This window comes from Metopolophium dirhodum, chromosome 7, assembly GCF_019925205.1.
Source record: "Metopolophium dirhodum isolate CAU chromosome 7, ASM1992520v1, whole genome shotgun sequence".
In the NCBI taxonomy this organism is placed as follows: domain Eukaryota; kingdom Metazoa; phylum Arthropoda; class Insecta; order Hemiptera; family Aphididae; genus Metopolophium; species Metopolophium dirhodum.
The window spans coordinates 27,554,556-27,580,613 of record NC_083566.1 but is presented as its reverse complement, the minus strand read 5'-3'; the positions used below and the strand labels follow the sequence as shown (position 1 = coordinate 27,580,613).

Sequence of the window (26,058 nt, the reverse complement as noted above, 5' to 3'; positions counted from 1 at the left end):
ATTCTCTAATATTGTGTTATTAATTCTAAAAATCACTTAAAATGTCTGATTGACTTAATATTTATTGCAATATTATTATTAGCGGTTGATGTACTACTCAAGAGTTGAGATGTTGATTTATTACATTATTTTAATTTACCATACAGTATAAACTATACAAGTAAAACATAAAATATAGGAAATGGTAAATTTACAGATAGTACCTGAGTGCTATTTAGATTTTAAAATGAGGATGAATCATTTATATAAGTGTGATGGTTTATAACGGAAAAGTAGTAAATTGTATTTTATTGAATTATCATTATTTTAACATCGGCACGTTTATATTATTTCATGATTTACTACTAAATATTTCAAGTTAAATAACATATTATTATAGTGTGATAATGATATAATTAATAACAAAACAACTATGTGATTTTCGATTTTCATAAAATAAACATAAACATGTTTACATTCCAGATTGACAAGAAACTTTTGATGATCAAAGTTCATTTTTTTTTGGCAATGGCCAGTAAGAATATATTTTGATAATTAAAACAATAATTATTATTACATACATTTTTAAATTCTATACATATTTACTATATTTTTACATTAAAGGATATTATATAAACATTTATTTTTATAAATTTTACTATTTTAGTATTATAAAATTACAAGTGCTCTATTTTTAATAATATGAATTTTCAACTAAATAGTTAGTGGAATGATTGTTGTGGAATATCTGACAAATTGTATAAAATATATATACGTGAGGTAAAAACAAATATGTTTGTGGTGTTTCTGTTGTATTCGGGAAGTATAGCATTCTATGAAACATAGAATTAATTTTTTCTGATGCCATGATATTAACGTTCCACATTTACACTTGGTTTATTATTGTTTTTAACATTAGAGTAATTTACCAGAAATCAAACTTGATGGTTCAATCATGGTTTAATAAAATTAAATCAAAATTTAACATTTTCTAAGCATAGTACCAATATTGCAAATTAAAAATTTAGCAGTTTTGATAAAAACTATACAGTTAATAAAAATTAATAATAATATACCTCATGTATTAAAATCATATAGGTATTTGGAAGATTTGATGAAAGTGTACCATCCCGAAACTAAACCGTACATAAAAACGCTCGAAGGGTTGACTCAGACAATTCAATATTTTGGAGGAGAAGTTCCATTTTTTTTCCTGTTCAGTTAATAAAACATAATCCAAATCCACTTACAACATGCTCATACATAATTACATGTTATAATAGTATAACCGTCTTCAGGCTATATTCTCAAACAAGTGGATAACATGAAAGTGTTTTCTTTAATGTTTTTCGCGTTTTCTGTCAGATTCTTCCTATATTAAATAATTAAAAATCCCGTTTGGATGTTACCAGTCGAATTGCTCAATGGCTTAAAGTACGCGTTGGCTTGCTCAGCAGCGGCTTCATACGCTGCGGACTTAGCTCCAGACGGTGCTGAAGAAACACTTCAAGGAATCGTTGGAACGGCCTTGTTGGGAATAGGTATGCGATTTATAATTTCGAACAACAAAATATTTTGGCACCACCGCAGCGGTCAAGTGTTTGACCAACTTTTGGCGAGTGACATACCGATGATTTTTTTATTGTCAGTTGTGTAACTCATCTGCTTTTTACTAACTATTATGTCAACTGATATAGAATAATGATCATTGAATACGATTGAATGTGTTATTTTAGTTCTTTGATCTATCATTGTGTACGAAAAACGATTCTAAGTAGCGACGGTCTCTCAGCCAGCAGCCTAGGATATTTTTATTCCTATTAGTAATTTATTTAATATTTTCCTATTATAGTAAGACATTACTAAGGTTTAAATTAATTATTGTCAACAGCATAATACTAAAACCGTTATTTTTTGTTTAAATATCCAATTTCGTCTACTATTTGTAGAAGTATGTCATACACTCTCACACTCTACTCAAAAAACATTAGTAGGTCACACTGACTTGTAGAATATATATAAATGTATCTTTGAAATATTTTAAGTACCTATATCCTAAGAGGAGGGTTTCAGCCCCCTAGCTCCCCTTGTATCCGCGCTGCTTCCAGGCTTATTAGTACCACCAGTTATAGGTGAAACTACTGATAAATATAAATTCCGAAATTTGGAGAGTGTTTTTTTGGGCGTCATGTGAATTACCTTTTTATCCACATAATAAAAGTAATATGTTTGGCCGAGTTCATTATAATGTGTTTGAGCGAGTATGATACTATATTATAAAAGATAAAAGATACAATTGTAAAGATTAAGATAAAAATATATAGGGAACTCTATATTCATCTAAATATGGCTTATCATTTAAATTCACACACACACACACACACACACACACACACACACACATTAATCCACTTTTAATCATACCCATGAAATGCAGCACCCCAGGATATTAAAAAAGGTCACCCAAACACATTGCAATTTTTAAAAAATTTTCCCAAACGCAATTGTTGCAATAACATACATGTAGTTGGTACTAACAACAATGGTCAACGTTGATTACGCCCTCGCGACCTGGCAGACTTTCCAAGATCGGAGGGCTTACGATCAATAACAACAAAAAAGTAAATGTACAGGAATATACAAAAATGAACAAAAAAATATACGAAGTACAACAAAATATACGTATGAATGTGTTTGTGCAATGGTGCATAGGAGACGTCTTCAGCATGGCTTGAAACCCGCCAGTCTCTGGTCCCGTTCTACTTTCGCGGCTTGACTGTCATTTACCTAAACCTGGTGACCTCTCGGCCCGGCTGGTTGGCCCGCATCGCGTTCGTCCATCACCTCCTCTCCTGCACATCTTGCCGAAGTCTCTCCCCCAGTTCCTTGTTGGTCAAGATGTTCTCTACCATCCTGTAGTACTGGCGAAAAGTTTCTTCGGCTTCCCGAGATACTACTAACCTATAACCACTAATTTATAAGACTATATCTACATATACCACAAATTTCATTTAGATAATATATATTATATAATAATATTATAATAGCGTTTTCCATAATACGCTGTACTTTGCATCTAAAAAAATAAGTTTATTATAATTATTTTTATAATTATTTTCAGTTCAAATGTTGAAAACTATTAGTCAAAAAATTTGCAAATTATATCGTAGTTATACATTTTTGAAATGTTAAACATTTATAGCCAAGACTTGAAAATATATTACAAGACACATCTTAGGCATATTATTCTGAAACCATAAAATCTAAAAAATACGTAATCACAATATTTATTACAAGCTTTTAAAGTTCAAATTTGCACCAAATTTGCTCTGATAAAACTTAATAGATCAATTTGTTTCAATATATTGGTTATTCTTTGCGTTAATACTGTAAGGTATATAGACTTTGAAATATTATAAAAATACACTAGCTGAATTACCTGTTACTGGTAGTTGGAGTAAAAAAAATAATAGTAAATAAATAAAAGATAAAATAGTTTTCTTAAAATCAGTAATCAATTGTAATCAAATAATACAATTTCCAACGAATCTACAGTTATTAATGTTACCAATTGAACATTTTTATTTGAGATTCTTAGCGGAGCGATGAATGTATTGATTTAAAATGATGTGGGTTTTTTTTTATTTTATTTTTTATTTATTTTTTATTTTTGTCTAAAAAATGTCTACAAGCAAATCAAATTAAATTTTTATGAGTATTTGATTTTATGAAAGTTAATATTTTTACAAGATTGGATATAAACTTGATTTCTTGTGTAACAATTTTGTTATTTTGTTGAAATTCAAAAAAGAATATTAGTAGATACTTGAAAATTTCACTGGCTGCTTATATTTTCATTTTCTATACACCATCAAATTTTGAAAATAATTTGACTCTTTTTGAGCTGTTTACGGACATTGTCAGTTTTCAATTTTTTGGTTTTTTTTCTACAATTGTCAATAAAATATTATTTGTTGGGTAAAAAAGTGTGAACATTTAATACAAGGCTCCTGATATATTGTTACAATAGCAGTTGAAAAATATTAAAAATACATAGGCACAATTTTTTTTTATAAGCATTTAAAGTTCGAATTTTGACAAAATTTATCAAATTTAAAATGTAATAATTATTTTGTAGTTAAAAATTTATAAAATGTTCAACTTTTATAGCTAAGGATTGAAAATTGAAAACAAGGCCCTTAGGTTCCACTCCACACTTTGAATTCAAATTTAACACCATCCATACAGTGACCCACTTTTAACCTACTATACAACAGAGCGACATCCACTTGCCCACCTTTTTATATTTAGACTTGTTGCTTTCTATTTTCAATCCTTCAATAAACAATAATAAATCTCGGTATTGTTTTTCAAAGGCATTCATCTGGATTTGTTGGTAAAATATATTTTTCATGTTGTCTCTAGTCAGTTACTTGGTACCTATTTCTGCTGATACGACCTTAGCGTTATATAAAAGTCTATACCTGTGACAGTGGTGTACCTAAATTGCCTATTCAACACGCCCTGTGATCATTATACTTTATCACTGAAATGTATAAAAAATAATATAATTTTATTATAAGTACCTACTTATAAAAACGTTTAAAAACATATTCTATCAATAAGTTACCATCATATCAATCTGTCTCAACTTTATTTTCTAATAATTTAGTTGTACAAATCACTTAAAATGTCTGATTGACTTAATATTTATTAAAATTATTATTAGCATTTAATATATTACTCAAGACTCAACTATTCATCACAATAATTTAATTAACCATTAATATATATTTTCTACCATTTATAGATAACATCTATTTCTAGAAACATACGTAATATTTGTTTTTTAGTGTTATATCGACACAATCCTCTTTGACGTATAGGAAATGGTAAATTTACAGATAGTATCCGAGTGCTAGTTAGATTTTAAAACGAGGGGAATCATTTGTATAAGTATAATGGTTGCGACTGAAAAAGTAGTAAAATGTTTTTGATTGTTATTTTACATAGTCACGTTTATATACTTTTTAAGTTTTACTAGAATATATTTAAAGTTCAATAACGTACTATTTTAGTTTAATAATATTATAATTTATAATTAATAGAATAATAACTATTGAAATCAAAAAATCATGTATACATTCCAGATTGACAAGAAACTTTTGATGATAAAAGTACATTTTTTTTTGGTGTTGGCCGGTAAGAATACATTTTGATTATTTCATACATTTTTCAATACATATTTACTATAAATTTATATTAATGGATATTATAAAAATATTTATTTTTTTATAAATTATGGTAGTATCTTAGTATAATTAAACGTGCTTTATTAATTATTATGTACAAGATGACTTGTATACATTTTGTATGGGAATAGCAAAAACAATAACTTTTGCGGTGTTCCTAAAATTTCTTTTATAAGCATTGAGGAAGTATCAAGTATATCGTTCTATATAAAATATACGTATTCATTTCCTCTGATAATATTTTAACATTCCATATTTACATTTTTTATTGTTTTTAACATTAAAATAATTTACATATTGACGCTATTGTTAAACTTCATGATAAGAGTATTAATGGTGTTTTATCACCAACAATTTGATAAAAATTAAATGAAAGTACTCTATAATATTAAAAATAACAAAATTATATTGGACATTTTATACGTAAATTTATTATGTTTGAAGACAAACGAACAACTAATGCAAATATATATAGTCTTCTTAATGCATTTATGTAAATATATTTACTTCATATTAAATAATATAGTTTTATCTCCGCTTGTTATTCAGGTTCTGCCCCGATAATTCCATTCTTGTCGACGATATCGATGCAACGGGGCTATTCGTCTGTCATTGTTGGTTTAATCTTCACATTACTTCCACTTCCAGCCTTAATTGTAAGACCCGTTGTCGGAGCCATGACTGACAAATACAAATGCCGCAAGATTGTATTAATTACACTCATAGTTATCAACTGTCTAATTGTTTGCGTACTGATGTTTATACCGGGCACGACCATTAAAACAGAAATTGCCGACGTCAATGTGATCAAGTCACCGACTTTTTGGCTGTTTTTCAGCACAATTGCCATGTTGACTACGTGTACTACGGCGAGATCCGTTTTGGAGAATACTATATGCATTGGTTTATTAGGTAAATGTCGTTATTTTAAATACTATTGTTATTATTTATTATAAAAAGTAACGTAGTATAAAAAAGTTGTTCACTGCTATAATTGCTAAAGACAAAACAAATGACTTGTGTACACGGACTACTAAAACGACACTTGGTGTAAGTACCGACCTATACTATTTTTATACTCGACAAATAGTAAGTATAAAAATAGTATAGGTCGGTACTTACACCAAGTGTCGTTTTAGTAGTCCGTGATGAATTTAAAATGTAAGGATAGTTCATGTGTAAATTCTGTTTTGTTCAGATATTTATGAAAATTTGTCCACCGTGCAAAACATTTTTATTAATACCAATGACACAGCGTTAATCGTTACATGGGGATGTAGACTGTAGACTGTAGAGTATAAATATCAAATGTACGTAATGTCCTATAATATATCATAAATACTAAATATTACTGTACTAAATTGTTAAGTATTTTTTTAAAATTAAATTAGATAATCATTTATAATAGAGTTTTAATTTAGTATTAGTTATTTGAAAATTTGTCGCAATACTGAAGATTCAGGATTGATCAGTATCTTTTTTATGATGATGACTCAAAAATTATGTCATAGATCATTTCAATGAAAATAGAAACGCACTTGATTAGATAACCTTGATAACACTATAATAATTTCAATAAATATTTATATAAAGTACTAGAAATGTTTGATTTAGGATGATTAATAAATTATAATAATTACCTCTAACAAATTTTAATATAAAGTGCATCATTTTTATTTTATTTAATATTGAAAGAATTAATGTTAATATTTTTCATCAATACTTTTTTTTTCTTATATTTTGAGTGGAACTATGAATTTATAGATTTTTTAATAATGCGAGTTATTTTTTTCTGCCTGAACAACTTTCTAATAGAAATAATTCTTTGATTTTCAATTTCAGTATTTTTTCTGATGGAAAAATTAATCTAGCTGGTACTTTTAAGAGGTCAAATTTGTAAATTAATTTTTACAAATTTTTAAAAATATTATTATAATATATGTATATAAAAAATTATTAATTGTAATACAATGCAAAGATTAAACTTAATGAAAATGTGTAGAATCGAAATAACGCAAATAATTGCTATCTATAGTACGAAGAATATAATTTAAATTTTGTTAAATCTAGATAATGAGTGAGAATCTAAATAGAACTATGTTATATTTATTAAGTTGTTAGTAAGTGGCGTTATACGGTGTATGTTATATTTATTAAGTTGTATGTAAGTTTCGTTATAGGTAAATCGGACAATTCATCGCTTAATTAGTTGGTTGGTTTGGAATATAAAACGTAACGTGAGAGGCTAATATACCCGATCAGAAACAAAATTATCAGAATATAATTTAATTTAAATTTAACATTAGCCTTTACAGTGACAGTGAGTGACCTACTTGTAACCTACTGTACAGCAGAGCGGTATTCACCTTTTTAGATTCTAAGCCATTTAATCTTTGTTGATGAGGAATTATAAGATTAGATTTATTAGTTATAAAACAATTGTTTGTAGATTTAGAGGTCATATCGATAGAATATTAAATTATAAAAGCAGTCAACAATTTAATTGTTATTACACAGCGTGCGTACATTAGGAAATTCGTATAATTAGATTGGTTATAAATGCTGTTTACTAAATGGATATAAATTTAAATAAAACTTTTAAACACTGTAAGTATTGCAGTGACTGATACTGGCTCTTGCGCCCACTAGTGAGTTATGTGAAACATTAAAAAAACTATTAACAATTAAAAATATGTTTGAATGAGTTCATTATTATTTTTTCGTTAATAAGTATTTGGTGAATACATTATACTGTTTTTAGTTAGCGAATTCAATGGAAATACTACTATGTCTAATATATTACGTTTGTTTTTAAATTTTCTTTAATTTTGATTCACTTGATATTTTCCGTAAGGTGAAAATAAACATAAATATGGTCAACAGAGAGTTTGGGGAGCAGTTGGTTGGGGCACAATATCGTTATTATCCGGCGCGGTTATAGACTGGTTCAGTAAAGGTCAAGACTACAAAAACTATACACCTGGTATGATAATTGCATTGATGGCTTGCATTTTAGATATATCTGTTGCATTGAAAATTGAGGTAAATATAAATTAATGGTAAATTGTATATGATAGTTTGAGGCTTTAGGAATACATTATAATATTATATAGATAATTAAACGTCGAGTTACCTTTTATAATAATTAAAATAGGGATCATCACTGATTATTTATTTATAAGTTGGTACTTTGGGGTTTAAAAGTAAAAATTGACATTCGTTTTATAAAGTGTCTGGAAAAATCAAAATAAATTTTAGGAAAAACTGATAATTTTACACAAAAACAGTTTTTAAAAAATAACCGTAGATACATGACATTTTTACTGAATGTTTATTTTACCAATTTCTATGAACCGTATATTTTACATAAGAAAATTTCAAGTTTTATTAGTTTTTTTTTTAATTATTGTCGATGAAAAATTGTTCACTCAGTCAAAAAACTTGAAAATGTAATACAAAGTACCTCATAAGATCTTGTTAGTGGGAGTTAAAAATAAAGTTAACCGTGAATTCACAATAATGTTTTATGAGCGTCTAAAGTTAACATTTTGTCAAAATTCATCAAAATCACGAAAGTTGGCAAATTATTTTGAGTTTGATATTTATAAAAATTGTTCCATATATTGTATATTATTTAAGATTTGAAATTTGTGTACAAGATTTCCTATAATTTTTCATACTTACCTACTAGTTTTTGTTTACCGGAAAGTCAAATTAAATTTTTACGATCCTTTGTTGTTAGACATTGCAATGTCCATGGATATTCACCCGTAAATTAACAAATTCTCATACAACGATTTTCTTATTTTGTTGTTATTTAAAAACTATTTACCTTAGGTGCTTGAAATGTTCATAAAATGTTTATTTTATCATTGTCTATACTTGATAACATTTTAAAATATCTTGACTCGTTTAAAGTTAACTATAGACATTTTAAGTTTTTAAATTTTTATTTAATAAACGTCATTGAATTCAAATTTAACACATACATTACAGTGATCTATAGACGCCTAATGTACAGCAGAATGTTACCCGCTTCGATTTAAAAGAAATTGAATAATAAATAATTTTATTTTTATTGTTTAAGGTTGTTGAAAATAGTGAAGGTAAAATTGAAGGATCTAATGTAAAAAAATTGTTGACTAATATAAGAGTGCTATCCTTTCTTTTATGGGTTGTAGCCTTTGGATTTTTCAATGCTTTTATATGGTATTATTTATTTTGGTAAGCAATAATTTATTAAAAGTTTGGATATATATTATAATTAATTGTTTTTGACTGTAACTTATACATATTTACGGAAAACTCATTAACCCTATACAAGACGTGTATATAGTATATACTATATAACCACAATGTCTAATGGAAGGATTGATTGAAAAAAACAAAAAAAACCGTCAAATTCAATATGTAACATTTTCTTTATAGAGTATATAATAGTGCAAATTAAATACTTAAAAACCTAGTAGCTTTTTTAAAATATAATGTAAAATAATAATACAGCGGCGGTTTGTGTATATGTGCACAAGTGCACGTGCACTACCTACCCAAGCTGTAGAAAAATGTAAGACATAAATCATAATAATACAGCAAAGTACTTATAGTGTAATTAAGGTTATTTTTAGAAATAAAAAAAAAAAAAAATTCAGAATTTTATGAAAATAATGTAATATTTGATTGGGTTATTTCTCGAGCCGGGCGATTGTATGTATTTTCCCGACATTTCGCATATATTTTCCTTTAAGTGAAGTGTATTTGAATGTATTTGATAATATTAGTAGAAATTGTACTTACCAACGTATACAGTTAGCTATAAAAACGTATAAAGTTTCGATACCAAAATTCATTTATTATAAAAAGTAAATAACCAATATAAAACTATATCTATACACCCAGAATCGGAAGGTACAAATTGTTTCCACCAGAGCGCGTTTTGTTAATCTGTTTCCCCAATAGTGGTGCAGTAATGCACACAATCGCTGTGCACATTTGTAGTAATAGTGTAAAAATTAAAACAAGTCGAAACACTCAACCCGCGTTATAATGGAATTGATGTGCACATTCGTTTCTGTGCACATAACCAATTAAATTGTTTTAGGGAATTATTTTCGACGTCGCCGCGCCGTTGCGTGTCGGCTTAGGCATTATAATTTATTTTTACTCTCATTCGTTTATTATATTCCGATTATCAGCTGATAATGTCAGTCGAAAATTATCGGAAATTCAAAACAACAATCGTGTTTCTGTTTAAAAATATAAACAAAATAAAAGCTCATTGGTGAATAACTAAAATTTGCAAACAATTATTTAATACAATTTATAATATAATATATAATATATAATATTAGTTTTGTTTTTTTTTGGATGTGCACTACTTCATTAAAAACCCACGAGCCACCACTTATTTACAGTAAATAATTACTAAAATTTTATTTCATATCTATGTTAAAACCAACAGGTACCTGGAAGATCTATCGAAAATTTACCATCCTGAAACGATACCGTACATAAAGACGCTCGAAGGGTTGACTCAGACAATTCAATGTTTCGGAGGAGAAGTTCCGTTTTTCTTCCTGTCTAGTAATTACAGCGTCATTAAAAGTCACTTACATCTTTAACATATTAACATATTATAATATTATCACCGTCCTCAGGCTATATTCTCAAACGAGTGGATAACATGAAAGTGTTTTCTTTAATGTTTTTCACGTTTGCTGTCAGATTCTTTCTGTATTCAATAATTACAAATCCCTTTTACGTCTTACCAGTAGAATTGCTCAATGGGTTAACGTACGCGCTGGCTTATTCGGCAGCGACTTCGTACGTATCAGAATTAGCTCCTGTCGGGGCCGAAGGAACGCTTCAAGGAATCCTTGGAACGGCATTGTTGGGAATAGGTATGCAATTTATATTTGAGGACAACAAAATATTTCGGCTGCTGTCAAGTGTTTGACCAACCAATGATTTTTTTCTATTACATTTTACCCAACTACTTTTTATTAACAAATAAGTATACCAGTTAATTTCAAATATTTTCAATTGATACGGAATGACCATTCAAATATTAAATACGAAATACAATTAATTTACTATTGTCAGTGTTCTGCTGTACCTATACAGTAGGTGATGAGTGTACTTCGTTATTGGTCATGTCATACTCTAGTTCCAGTAGATATGTTACTTTAATTCAATGATATAAATTTATCATATTAATATATCATGGTATACGATTATACGAAAAACGATTCTGAACAGTAACAGTCCGTCATCTAGGATATTTTATATTAGGTATAGGTATTTATATTGCTATAAGTAATTTAATTTTCTATTAGCACCTACCTAATACGGTACCTAAGTCAAATTAATATTATCTACAAAATAATAATAAAATCGTTTTTTTCTTTTAAATATCCAATTTGGTCTACTATTTAATATTTGGTAGGTCATACTCTCACACTTTACGCAAAAAAAAACATTGGTAGGTCACAATTACATGCTGAAAATATATAAATTTACTCCATGTATTAATACGACCATTTAGTTTATAGATTTTGAAAAACAAACATTTTCGGTTTTAGGAGCGCCCGTCGGGAGTTTCGTTGGTGGGCATATTTTTGATCGTTTCGGAAGTATTACTTCGTTTAAAATTTTAAGCGGTACTGCGTTAGCGATATGCATTACCCACACTACTGTACATTTGCTAATGAATCGATATTCTAAAGACAAGAATTTTAAGGAAAATGCGTCTTCTACCGATGGTCCTTCTATTGTCGGCATTGATAATAATAATTTATAAGGTAAATTAACTTTTTTAATTTTTTGTTGTACTAAATGTTTGGTTTTTATACTATTATGTTTTTATAAATATAAAACTACTTGAGTCTTGAACGTGAATATTTGTAGATTTTAGATAATGTAAATGTTTGTGTGTGTATATGTTCATAAATAAGATATACTAAAAATATAATAAAAAAAATTACTATTTACAAAGTTTTAGATAGGTATTATAAGCAAACATAATCCTTTTAGGTTTTATTTAGACATATAAAATAAAATATATGCATAGGTCTAAATGTTTTATATGTTTTTGAATTATTTACCAATCAAAAATGTCAATCATCAATCGTCAAAAAATTAAGAATTTCATTGAAGGTTAAAAGTAAATCCGTATGTTAATTGTTAGTATATAATATTATGCTCTCACATATTTCGTTCCATTTGGTTAATTTTCATAAAATATCTGAATATTTCCAATTCAGAGCAGCGATGAACTCATTTTAGCGTTGCATTGGCGATTCCATTTCCACTTTGCTGTACACAAGCTAGAAATTTTCTAGACTAAACCGGTGTGGAAAGTAATGCACCGGAATGTTTGGATCATATCATTTAAATGGTTTATTATCCCGGTGTGGTATAATTTTGGATAATTTTAAACCGGTTTGAAAGCTGCAATCGGTCATTATGACATTCCACATGAGATGATTGTACAAGTGTTCCAAAACATCAAAAAATGCCTTACTAAGAAGTAAGAGTATCCAAGGAGATAGCCACCATATGGATGTTGTTGTTTTCCACAGAAAAACTGAATTTATTACAAAATCTTGTAAATATATATAATGAAAATTTAATTCGACTGATTTGTCGAGTTTTTTTAAGCATTTTTAAATCTACATTTATGACTCACTCTGTATGTACGTACAATTTTACAAAGCTATATAATTCATTATGATTAATGGTTGAAATTAATGCACGTACCTATTTTCCAAAAAAACATAAAACATTCTTATTGTAGCATATTACATGAGTAACTGATGTTACATTGTAGCCACAGCTAAATTGTATGATCGTGTATTTATGTGTCTCTTTTTTGAACATTTTTAGAAGCTGAATTACAATAAAGAATAAAGATCCATTTAATAGTAACCGTGTATCTAACTGTGAGTCTTGATTAGAACCATCTAAATCTATCTACATCGATATCGATTACTATTATTTGTATACAATTACTTTATCAGTGTACATTATCAATTACTTTACCTAGTAAACTATTGTTAATAAGTTATTATCTAAATTCTAATATAAACTGTAATTACAATATATAATACTGTAAATAAAATTTAAAATATACAATATATAGGTACTCAATACTTTTTCAGTCCCCACTAGAGGTATCAGCCCTTTAGCTCACGCTTAAGCTGTGAGACAATTATTATCTTATCATTCTATCGTGCCGTCTGGAGTTTAAGGAGTGTCATGTCGTGACACAAAATTCTGCCCCCTACCCTATTTACTCTAAATTATTCAGTGTATATTTTTTTTGAAATTTTTTATATACCTACTTAATTTAAAATTTGAACGAGTAATTTTCAGATATTATGACGTACTAAGGATAGTACCTAAACCTTAAAAATGGTTTTACAGAAGTATGAAATATATGTAATATTGGATCTATAGTGTTTATTATAACGTTTCAGTTATCATAGGCCCCATGTCTCCCAAATCCATAATCATTGACCTATTATCGTTAGAGTACACGTTTGAATTTTCATTTTAAATTTTAATATCAGTCTCGCACGGGTATCGTTACTAAGTACACGTGTTTAACATCACTCCCGAGTTATTCGTCGACAACTTTCTCCAAACTCAATGGATTTTGTTCTAATTTGCAGTTATAAATAAATCCAAAAAACTAATTTCTCGCCTACGTATGGTTATCGTTTTCACAGTCACCTTAAACCGTGTCAAGTCTAAAAAGTAAGAAATTAATTACTATTATCGACTAATTAATTACCGCCTCGAGGCACCGCTCATCCGGTGACCTTTGGACAGTAGATAATCGTTAGCGGCACAATGTCGCGTAATCAGCCAATTAAAAATAAACCTTCCAACGAACGCTCATCTATACAGAGTGGTTCAAAAGTCTCATTGCCTACTATAAAAATCGTCAAAACGTCTACCTCCAATACTTCAAATAATAACGGATACGGTTGGACCGTACAAACCAAACATTCGTCTTCTCCAGGTACGTCTCCCCACCCAAAAGGGAACAAAACAAACAATTCTTTCTTTACGCCAAACCGTTACGAAGTTTTAAAGGATGATGTCGAATCCAGCGAATCCATCGAAATTACCACCGAATCCGTTCCCCAACCACCTCCACCACCGCCAATCTTTATCACATCAACAATAGATTACACCGATTTCTGTAAACAAATAAAATCTATTTCTGGTGATGAAGGATTCTTATGCAAATCTACATCTAAAAATCTCAAACTATCTTTATATTCGTCCAACTCTTTTCGCCAAACAATCAAATTGCTAAATGACAGTTCCATTAAATATCACACATATCAAGCTAAAGAAGACAAGCCTTATCGTGTTGTCTTAAAAAACCTCCACCACTCAATACCTACAGACTACATCTCACAAGAATTAACTGAGCTCGGTTTCTCTGTAAGAAATGTCACAAACATAAAAAAGAGACAGTCAAATGATCCACAACCACTTTTTTCATAGACGTTAATCCGGACATATTCAAACTTGAAACTCTGTGCTACTCAAAAATCAAGATTGAAAAACCCCATACCAGACGTGATCTCCCCCAATGTCATCGATGCCAAAACTATGGTCATACTCGTTCATATTGTAACCGTAAACCAAGATGCGTTCGCTGTGGACAAGACCACCTCTCTGACATGTGTGAAAAAAGCAAAGACCTACCAGCTACTTGTGCTCTATGCGGTGAAGGTCACCCATCAAACTATAAAGGATGCACGGTCCATAAACAACTTCAAAAATCAAAAACCACAAACATCGCAGATCAACGCCGCACGAAGCCTTCAATCACAAATGCAACAAATTCCATCTCCAATCAACCACACAACTCCGTTCAAGACTCATCATCATCATCTCAAAACTCAACGGGTAAGTCACTCAGCACCGCCACTCACCGGCCTCGTACCTCAAAATGTCCACCCTACCTCCCCTGAAACTCCACTCTCCACTCAATTATCATCCTTTTTGGAAAATTTCCAAACTCTTATTACACCACTTATGAGTCTCCTTACCACTCTTATTAACAAAATAATCTCAACAAAATGACTACTAATAATACAACAAACTCCGCGCTACTTATACTAACCTGGAATGCTAATGGGCTAAAACAACATAAAGACGAACTCCTTTTTATACTCCAAGACAAAAATATCGACATAGCGCTAATATCTGAGACTCATTTTACCCCGAACTCCTGCACCAATATTTATGGTTATAAGGGCTACTTTGCCTGTCACCCAGATGGCTCATCTCACGCTGGCGCAGCATTATATATTAAATTCAATCTATCCCATTACCCTCTACCCCCTTATATATTCCCGCATATTCAAGCTTCTGGTGTTTCAATTATTACCCAAAACAATATACCTATTAATATATCTTCTATATGTAGCCTCCCTGGAATTGTCATAAACGCAAGCCAGTTCTCAGATTATTTCTCAACCCTAGGTCACCGATTTATTTCAGGTGGAGATTATAATGCTAAAAATCCAAAGTGGGGGGATAGTTCTCCCAAAACTAGAGGTAGAGCGTTACTCAACTGCACAACCTATAACAACTTATCAACATTGGCCCCTCCTAATCCTACTTACTGGCCCTCCCATAATAATAGACTACCCGACATACTGGACTTTTTTGTTTACAAATTGCCTAGTAACATTCACTCTACTATAAATAACCTTTACGACCTATCCTCCGATCACACACCAACCCTACTTGAAATTGGGTTAAGCCCAAGTATACCAAAAAGAGAAACACTTACTCCTGTTCGAATGGATTGGTCAATCTTTAAAAAAACTTTAAATGGTAACATTAAACTAAAAATTTCCCTAAAAACAACAGATGAAGTAAATGATGCGTTGGATTTGTTAACGTCATCAATACAGTCCGCTGCTTTGTGCGCCTCCATTACGAAAACTAACAAATCTTCGCATAATAAAACACTGAATCACATCCAAATCTTACTAGCAGAGAAAGGCAAGGCTAGAGCCAAGCGGCAAAAATCAAAATACCCCAATGACAACATTAAACTTAATCAATTAAGTAACAAACTTAAAAAGGTAATTAGGAAGCATAAAAATGACTCTTATAATTCATATGTTGAAGCTCTCACAACAACCAACTGCTCCTTATGGAAGGCAACCAAATCCCTACTACAGTTAAAACAACCTTTTCCCCCTCTTCGCAAAGCAGATCACTCTTGGGCTATCACTGACCTCGAAAAAGTTAACATATTCGCTGAGCACCTATCGAAATGCTTTACTCCTCATGATATACAGCCTAGTGCATCACTACTAGAAATAGTGGATAGCTCCCTCAATTCACCCCTTCCCATGTCACTTCCCCCCAAAAATACCTCTCCGGGTGAAATTGAACACATTATCAAGCAACTCCCTATTAAAAAATCACCAGGTCATGATCTAATTAGTAATGTTATTACAAAAAACCTTCCCAAAAAAATTATTATTATTTTATCACACATATTCAACGCCATCTTCAGACTATCGTACTTTCCAAACACTTGGAAATACTCGCTCGTTATTCTAATACCTAAGCCCAATAAACCACCACAAGATCCTGCCTCTTACAGACCCATAAGTCTTCTCCCAACCTTTTCTAAAATGTTTGAGAAAATTCTTTTAAAAAGACTAATTCATTTTGCTTCTTCAAAAAACATAATTCCACACACACAATTCGGATTCAGATCAAAACATTCTACATTGCACCAATTACACAGAACAGTCGATATCATATCCAGCTCCCTGGAAAAAAAACAGTTCTGTACAGCAGTATTCCTTGACATCTCACAAGCCTTTAATCGTGTTTGGGACGACGGACTAATGTACAAACTTAAAAAGTTCTTACCCGCCCCTCTTTTCCTCTTGATAAAATCATATCTGTCAAATCGTTTCTTTACTGTTCGCCTAAACAACACCTACTCAACCCGTTACACTATTAGAGCTGGAGTCCCACAAGGAAGTGACATCGCTCCATTCCTTTACTCGATTTTCTCTCATGCCATACCCAAGACATTTTATACATCTTTAGGCACATACGCTGATGACACGCTAATAACCGCCTCCCACGAAAGCCACGTCACAGCCAGTGAAATGATCCAAAACCATTTAAATATTGTCAGCTTGTGGGCAAACAGATGGAAAATCAAAATAAACGAAACTAAATCTGTTCAAGTAACTTTTTCACTACGTAATCTCGATTCTCCACCTGTTACGTTAAACAATATAACAATTCCTAAGGCAATCAAAGTTAAATACCTTGGGCTAACTCTCGACAAACGCTTAACCTGGAGCCCACACATAAAATTTAAACGTAAAACTGTTAACTCTAGACTTCATATCCTCAGACCACTCTTAAAATCCAAACTTTCCCTTTCCAATAAACTTACTACATATATACAAATCAATAATTCGACCAGCATGTCCAACATATGGTATCCGGTTATGGGGCTCTGCAAAGCCCTCTAACACCAACACGCTTTAAGCTTTTCAATCCATCTGCCTACGATTAATAACATCTTTTCCTTGGTATCTTCACAAAGACCTAAAAATTCCTACACTCAATCAATTAGCAAAAGCCCATTACTCTAAATTTCACTCCAACTTAAACTCTCACATTAATCCATTAATAAAGAAACTTTCTTCCACCTCACTTCCTGGCAATGTAATTAGAAGACTCAAAAGACAGTGGCCTAGAGACCTACTAAAAAAAAAAAAAAAACCACGACATCTAAAATGTACTCGGTCGGGTGGTGCTGCTGAGTGCCTGCCCACAAATGTTAAATTCTGCTACTTTATATTATATTAAATATCCTATTTGCTCATTGTACATAATGTTGTATAAGTTGTAAATTACTTAAATGAATAAAAAAATAAATAAAAAAAAAAAAAAAAATTTTAATGTATAAAAAATTTTTTAGAAAAAATATCCATTAAATTATTTATAGTAGAAAAGAGGGTTCTGATTTGAAAAAACGGAAGTCATGTTATCATAGAACATTCCTTAAATAGTAAAAAACTCCTCAAGAATATGAAATTATTATCATTAAACAGGTATATTTAAAAATCTAAATTTGTATAAATTCATTATTAAATAAAACAATGTAGTGAGCATGCTAGGCGGGGAACCATCCTGTTTATAAATAATAAATACGTATAACACAATTAATACTTATATAGCAGTTTGATATGTTAAAAAGCCGAATTATCGTTGTTATCTGTGGAAGAGTTGATTCTTGATCACACATACATTGTTCCGACTGTCCAATTACGATACATTGACTTGCAAGTTGCAATTATTTTTTTCCCATAATTCAACGATATAATATATTAATATACACTTTTAGTATAGGCCTGTGTATCTATCAGACTGTAGCTGGGTGCTCACAATAATGTGTGACATCTCCTGATTAGAAGATTAGGTAGTGTAAGAAGTTAACATAAGCGTGTGCGTAACGTGATAATACCGATAGCCTTATTCGGCAGTCATCCCGATAAAAAATATACTATGAAAATAGTGCACTTACGATGAGCGTAACGTCGTGATACCACTTAAAATGGATCCTAAAAATGAATATCATAAAATAATACCATAATCTTTAATCTTTAATAAACACATTATACACGCTTTATTCGATATCCATTTAAAAATAATATAATATGCACACATATTATATACTATACAGAGTGAACTCCGATATTTTCCTGTGTTTGCTATGCGGGATATGAAACATAAAAAGTATTTTTTTTTACCTAGAAACATTGATTTTTATGGTAGAAACTCATACTTACATTTTTTTCTGAATAGATAAGATTTATTTTAATATAAATATATTTCATGATTTTTGCCTTTTGTGTCAATAACCTATTGTTAAATACTAAATTGTTTACAAATTATATAATAGTCAATGTGAACATCACATTATCGGTACTCGCTGAGTTTGGAAATTAATAAAAAATATCACGTTTAAACATTAGTTATATAATATGATACACCATCGTGCGACATGTAGGCTAGCGAATTATACTTCAATTGTTTATTTAAATCAAAGCGTCAATATATCTCAGTATTTTCTAGCAATCGTTCATCTTAATGTATTAATAACATATTGTGAATAAAAAATAGTTAAACAAAATATAAAAACCAATTTATGTATAAAAAATGTATTATTTCCAGATCAACACGAAATTATTGCCAGTGAAAATGCATTTTTTTTTGGCAATGGCTGGTAAGAATAAACTTAATATTTAAACTATATTTTTTTTTTTTATAAACTTTATTATTTATATTTAACGCAAGCATTTTTAGCCCAATATTTTTATTTTTTTCTTACAAATTTTAATTGATAAATATTATGTTACGTAATTTTCAACTAACGAATATTGTAAGATTTTTGAACAAAAGTATTCGAATGTTTTACTTTGAATGCAATGCACAATTTTATTTTTGATTTCCGTTTTGGATTTACGATGAGACAATGTACCACATACCACGTATCTGTGAAAGTATATCGTATCATCGTGATTATAGGATAAGTACAATTTGATCAAAAGTTTGTCCTTGTCAAAATAACTTCAAATATAAAATAGGTTCCGTCCAATGGCACGAATACGTTTGAGGAACCATTGGTGTATCATCCCATAATACCACTTTGTTGGTTGTAGTTGTTATTCTTTAATTCCCTTTTCCAGTACAACATTTGTAAACCGCTGCCATGACTACAATATAATCAATGACATCATAAAATAAAAGTTACATATTATAGTTATTTTATTAAATAGTTAGAGATATTATTGCCTACTGGTTGGAGTATTAATACTTTATGTTAAATATGCAGGTGTTATTTGTATAATTTATATTTATTTAATTTATATTCATTTATTTGTATAAATGCATGTGTGTTTTGTAATTAAAATAAAGGGGTAAAATAATAAATGCTTAGCCGCTCTAATATTAAAGTTAGCCTCTCCAAAAATTTGTATTTTAATTGAAGTATTAAATCTTTCATTAGGTATCTAATCATTTTAATCTACATAATATAGTAACCATTGTACAACGATTCATTATTGGGTGTTTTCGATAATAGATATCGAATCCACCCACAACATAATATAATATAGGTTTAATAATAGTATAACAAATTAGTAATTACTATTATTATTAAACATTACTGATAACATTTCAATTTGTCTTGAATAATAGCCAATATTCGATAGAAGTGTTTTTTTTTTTTATATATATTTGCTGTTTCGCATCGATGGTTACAATAAATTATATTGTATTTATATGCACGACATTATTGAACTATTCGGAATTTTAGCTACCTAATAAAGATAAATGATAATCCGTTCAAAAAAAACACAGGCAATAATATTAGCTTTGCTTATACAAAAACTAAAAATCAATTTTCTACAACAATCAACAAAAGAATATCAACATTTTAAGAATAACACACAAAAAGCGTATAATATTCAAATAGCTGGATTAAGGCGATACAAATTAAATTACCAGTTATATATATTAAACTTTAGAAACCACTTTGTTTTACCTAATATGTTAATAGTAATGAAACACAGTAAAATATGTGCTTGACGGTAGACCGTAAAGGGTGTTCTTTTAATAAAGCATGAGAATCTTCCTTGGCCACATGTGGGTGTGGTCTCTAGTGAGGTGACCAAATAATAATATAGCCTCGTCCCTTCTAGTCGTCGTATTTTTGGGCTATAGTAATATATAATATGCGTCATAATTATTATTATACACTAGCAATATCATTTAAATAATATTAAATTGCAGGCCAATGAAAACGATGAACTGGCTAGTAATGCACGTCGTCTGGGACTTAACACACATCTTCGAATGTGCTAAATTCCCGGTCTCTTATAAAGCATTTTAAACTGGAATATAAATTAATGTATATTACATATATATATATACAATACAACCCATTAAGCTATAATCCCATACAATATGTACAGTTAAAAAACAATTTGCTAACCCTTATATTTTGGTACCTATCTGTTTAATATTGGCTACTATGGATTTACTTTTGAATATAGAACGTTATTAAAACTTAAAAAGTAGGTATATACAAACAAATTGTAACTGTGGACAATAAATAGATGTACATCTAAACATCTTCATACCGCAACAATCGTAATTATTTACAGGTAAATAACGGACGGACACGACGATAATTATATTCTGTGGGTGGATCCGATATCTACTATGGAAAACAAACGAATAATGAATCGTTGTTTCAACTTTAGAAACAAAGTTAACTAAATATATTTAGATTAGATAACTATAATGAAGGTTTTAATAATTCAATTAAAATACTAAGTTTTGACGGGGAAAGCCCCTCCAAGTGTCTCCGCCCAAATTGCACCTATGTTTAAAGCTATGCGTGTATAACTTACTATACTATATGTAAATTGCACATATAATTTGCAGGATTAGCTCCGATAATTCCATTCTTGTCAACAATGTCGAAGCAAAGGGGCTATTCGCCAGTCATCGTCGGTTTAATCTTCACAGTACTCCCAATTCCGGGCTTATTGGTACGACCAATTACTGGTGTAATCACAGATAAATACAAATGCCGCAAATCAGCGTTTATTTTGATTATAGTAATCATAAGTATATTTATAAGTATGCTGATGTTCATACCAGGCTCGGCTGTCAAAACAATAACAGACGATGAGAATGTGATGAAGTCACCGATGTTTTGGTTATTTTTCTGCACAATAACCTTACTCAATACAGTTTCTAATGCAAGAACTATTTTGGAAGACACGATATGCGTCGATTTATTGGGTAAAAATATTTTGTAACATTGTTATATCGTCCATTTACGAAACGTTTGGTTAATACTGAATAAAAGAACATTTCTACGATAGTGGTTGATCGCATTGGTGAAATTTCAATTTTTTCCCGGTGGGCTTAACAATTGTATGCAAAAGAGATCATTGGAGGCATAGTATACAAATTTAAATATATTAAACCAGGAAACTCATGGACACATATTATGATGTTTTTATCTTTATAAGTTTAATAATGGGACGATTTACTATAGTATTAATGCTAATTAATAATAAGTTATAACATAAGATTGGTTCTGCTGGACACAAATTCCGAATTTTGTATGATTCGCGTCGTTGCTCTCACACCAATTGTTGATAATAAACATAACAACGAATTACTAAAAACGTGTCAGGAAAACTGTATTTATTTTATTCATTAAAAAATAGTTATTTTATAATAATAGAATTCACACTGAATCTTATTCACCAACTACTTCGTTATATAGGTTAGGTTAGGTTAGGTATTAATTAATTATTAGGTACATATTATAGATATTTTTTATTATATCATTATTTAATTTATTGTTTGTAAGTACATTGTCGCTCTCTACCTTCAACACAAGCTCCGCTTTTAGAAAATAGATAAATCTCTTTGTTTATTATGTAACTTTTATATTTTATGTAATAAATAGATTTATTAAAAAAAAAAAAATAAAAATAGTTAAGTATAGTATGCTATAAAATAGATTTCGTAATTGCCAAAATAAAAATAAACTAAACATAAACTTAACACAGTAACATAAATCAAATACAAATTATTAATATTGTTAAATAACAATACACTTTTACATTAAAATGGTAATTACTTGTATTTTATTAAGTGTAAATACTTATAAAGCAGATATTTTTTTTCAATTAACTTTATAAAATACAATATTTTTTCAGACTTTTTTTTCTGTTAAGTATTTTAAATAATAAAAACGTCATGACATCAAAGTATGGAGTTAAAAAAAAAATCTTCATTAAAAACATTTGAACGCCCTATTTTTTAAAATGTTTACTCCATCGATGCCGAAAATAGACGCGACCTGATATAAATATAAAATAATAAAACATACATAACCATTTATTAGATGATTCTAAAGATTACGTGAAAATCAGAAATTCATTTCATTGTTTTTTTTTATTCTATTTAGATGAAGACAAAACTAAATACGGCCATCAGAGGATGTGGGGCGCAATCGGTTGGGGCACTATGTCCATTGTATCTGGTGTGTGTGTAGACTGGTTCAGTAAAGGACTAGAATACAAAAACTATACACCGGGTTTTATTATTTCATTGATATGTTATCTTTTAGATATATATGTGGTATCAAGAATTATGGTAGGTAAATATAATATATTTTGTCCTACTTTTTGACAATTCATTTTCAACTATAAAAAAAGGGGGAAGGTGGGTAACTGATCTTCTTCTATACGCCTGTACACTATGAGTGCTCCACTTCTTCGTCATCGTGTTACTCACTTAATGTTTGTGACTTGTATTCAATTTGAATTCAATGATACATCATTGCATACGAAAAATGATTCTGAGTGAAGACGCTTGACGAAGACGCTGTTTCTTGATATTGCTATAAAAGTAATTTATTTTAAGATTATCTAGGACTACGATAAGTTGATTTAATTTATCCCGAGAACATTGCATTTATTTACTATTACAATTTCAATGCCTATCAATTGCTCAAAATGAATCAAAATATTTTGAAAATACTCATAAAACATTTTGTAAAAATTTCAAGTTTCTACGATTATTAATTTTTGAATTACTACATATTAAGGAAATCAGTTTTGTCAAAAACTGATTTTGCGTACAAATTCCCGTTATCTAATTATAGATTCTGAGCGGAGCAATTTAGCACCATTACAATGGTGTTTACTTTTTATTTTTGTTTTTTTTCCTGTATACAACATTTCTACCAGAAGGACTAAGGAGTGCTTTGATTTCAACAAATAGTATTTTATCTTTTAACAAATTGGATCAAGATAGTAAAGAGGTCACTTTTCAATTTTCTCAATAACTATTTAATGCCACGGGAAAAACCACTAAATATGGGATTTTAATTTCTAACGCTTTGTTTATCACTATAGAAACGAATAAAAATTATAATATTATAATATCAATTGAACTTTTAGGCTATAATAAATAATAACAATATAAAATATCCAGACTGACAAACCGTCTCCGCTCAGTATTGTTTATCTTATACAATGATAGTATATCATTGAATTCAAGTTTAATACAATCTATTATACATTGACCCACTTGTAACCTACTGTACATTAGAGCGACATCCACTTACCGGGTTTTTTTTTTCAAAAGATAACTTAACTAAAAATTTTTTTTACAGATTGTCGAAACCAGGGAAAATCAAGCTGGACCATCTGATATTAAAAAAGTATTGACTAAAATAAGTGTGCTATCATTTCTTTTATGGGTTGTCATATATGGAATGTTACTTTCATTTGTATGGTATTTTGTATTTTTGTAAGTATTACAATGCATAGTATATTATAATCTATCTATCTATCTATCTAGTGCGCTGGTAAAACCTAAAATACAATTTGGTAGCAATATGATGTGATATGATAATTCTTCACGTTAATTTAATGTATAGGTATCTGGAAGACTTGTCAAACCTTTACCACCCTGAAATGAAACCTTACATAAAGACTATTCAAGGGTTGTCATTGACAATACAATGCTTCGGTGGAGAAGTCCCATTTTTCTTTCTGTCGAGTAAATATAATATTATACATAGCGTTGCTCTCAGTTATATATTATACATAGGTATAACAGTAGGTACTATTATCATTTATCGCACTGTTACAGATTTCATAATCAAACGTATCGGTTACATGAACGTGTTTTCTTTGATGTTCTTGGTGTTTGCTGTCAGATTCTACCTGTATTCGATAATTAGAAATCCCGTTTGGGTTTTACCAGTGGAAATGTTCAACGGAATAACGTATGCATTGGCGTACTCAGCAGCTATTTCTTACGCAGGGGACTTGGCTCCTGATGGTGCCAAAGGAACACTTCAAGGGATCGTCGGAATGTCATTGTCGGGTATAGGTATGCAACATTTAATTGTGTACAACAAAAACATTTTATATTTTTATACGATAAAAACTTATTTTGTTTTAGGATCGCCCATCGGTTGCTTCGTTGGTGGTTATCTATTTAACCGGTTCGGAAGCATTACTTCGTTCAAATTTTTAAGCATATTTGCGTTATTAGTATGCTTTACTCAAACAATTGTAAATCAGTTGATAAATCGGTTTTCTAAAAATAATAATACTAAAGGAGAAGTGTCTAATTAGTTAATTAATACTTTTAGGTACTGTTAATCATAAAACAAATATTAATCATAGTATTATATAAAATTATAAAATAGATTTTGGTATTTTATATTATAATTTACTAGCTGGTCCTGCACGACGCACAGTGGTCTGAAAAATTATTTTACGTGGCCAAAATTCTGTTTCAAAATTTGATTCCGATATATTTTTTTTAGTTTAACTATTATCTAAACGACTAAACATTCTAGAGCAGTGTTTCCCAACTTTTTTGCCATGGTGACCTATAAATGTCCTAATTGTTGGGTACGCGACCCCTTCTAAAAAATAATCAAGCCATAAATAAATAATATTTTTTATTATTATCAATTGCATATATTTGAATTGTAATATAATATAACACTGAATAATAAATACATGATGTAAATAAATAAAATAAATAATAAAAAAATACAAAAAATTAGTATAATATAATAATTGCTAAATGTATGCATAATATAAACGGTTTTTACTTTTTTTTTCCTTGTCTGCGGTCTGCATAAAATTTGTCCATGGATCGCCATTTGGTTTAGCCATAGTTTAATACTAGTAAGCCC

At 29.7% G+C, this 26,058-nt stretch overlaps 2 protein-coding genes across 2 annotated transcripts; both read left to right on the top strand.

Moving 5' to 3' along the window:
- Positions 1-4,913: 4,913 nt before the first annotated feature.
- LOC132948101 (major facilitator superfamily domain-containing protein 6-B-like) lies at positions 4,914-13,091 on the top strand. The gene is made up of 7 exons (XM_061018415.1): positions 4,914-5,181; positions 5,781-6,143; positions 8,086-8,273; positions 9,319-9,455; positions 10,690-10,811; positions 10,886-11,128; positions 11,810-13,091. The coding sequence occupies exons 1-7, from the start codon at positions 5,115-5,117 to the stop codon at positions 12,025-12,027; spliced, it is 1,338 nt and encodes a 445-aa protein (XP_060874398.1). The 5' UTR covers positions 4,914-5,114; the 3' UTR covers positions 12,028-13,091.
- Positions 13,092-13,121: 30 nt separating this feature from the next.
- On the top strand, positions 13,122-25,964 carry LOC132948098 (uncharacterized). The gene is made up of 9 exons (XM_061018407.1): positions 13,122-14,684; positions 14,748-15,155; positions 19,479-19,530; positions 21,756-22,118; positions 23,302-23,489; positions 24,514-24,650; positions 24,781-24,902; positions 24,996-25,238; positions 25,311-25,964. Exons 1-9 carry the CDS (start codon positions 14,082-14,084, stop codon positions 25,484-25,486), a joined length of 2,292 nt encoding a protein of 763 aa, XP_060874390.1. The 5' UTR covers positions 13,122-14,081; the 3' UTR covers positions 25,487-25,964.
- Positions 25,965-26,058: the final 94 nt, after the last annotated feature.

Coding starts and splice junctions, on each gene's coding strand:
- LOC132948101 (XM_061018415.1), top strand. CDS start 5,115: ATGTATACATTCCAGATTGACAAGAAACTTTTGATGATAAAAGTACAT. Junction 6,144..8,085: donor TATATGCATTGGTTTATTAG/GTAAATGTCGTT, acceptor ATTTTCCGTAAG/GTGAAAATAAACATAAATAT. Junction 8,274..9,318: donor CTGTTGCATTGAAAATTGAG/GTAAATATAAAT, acceptor TTATTGTTTAAG/GTTGTTGAAAATAGTGAAGG.
- LOC132948098 (XM_061018407.1), top strand. CDS start 14,082: ATGTCGCGTAATCAGCCAATTAAAAATAAACCTTCCAACGAACGCTCA. Junction 15,156..19,478: donor ATCATCTCAAAACTCAACGG/GTAAGTCACTCA, acceptor TATTATTTCCAG/ATCAACACGAAATTATTGCC. Junction 22,119..23,301: donor GATATGCGTCGATTTATTGG/GTAAAAATATTT, acceptor TATTCTATTTAG/ATGAAGACAAAACTAAATAC.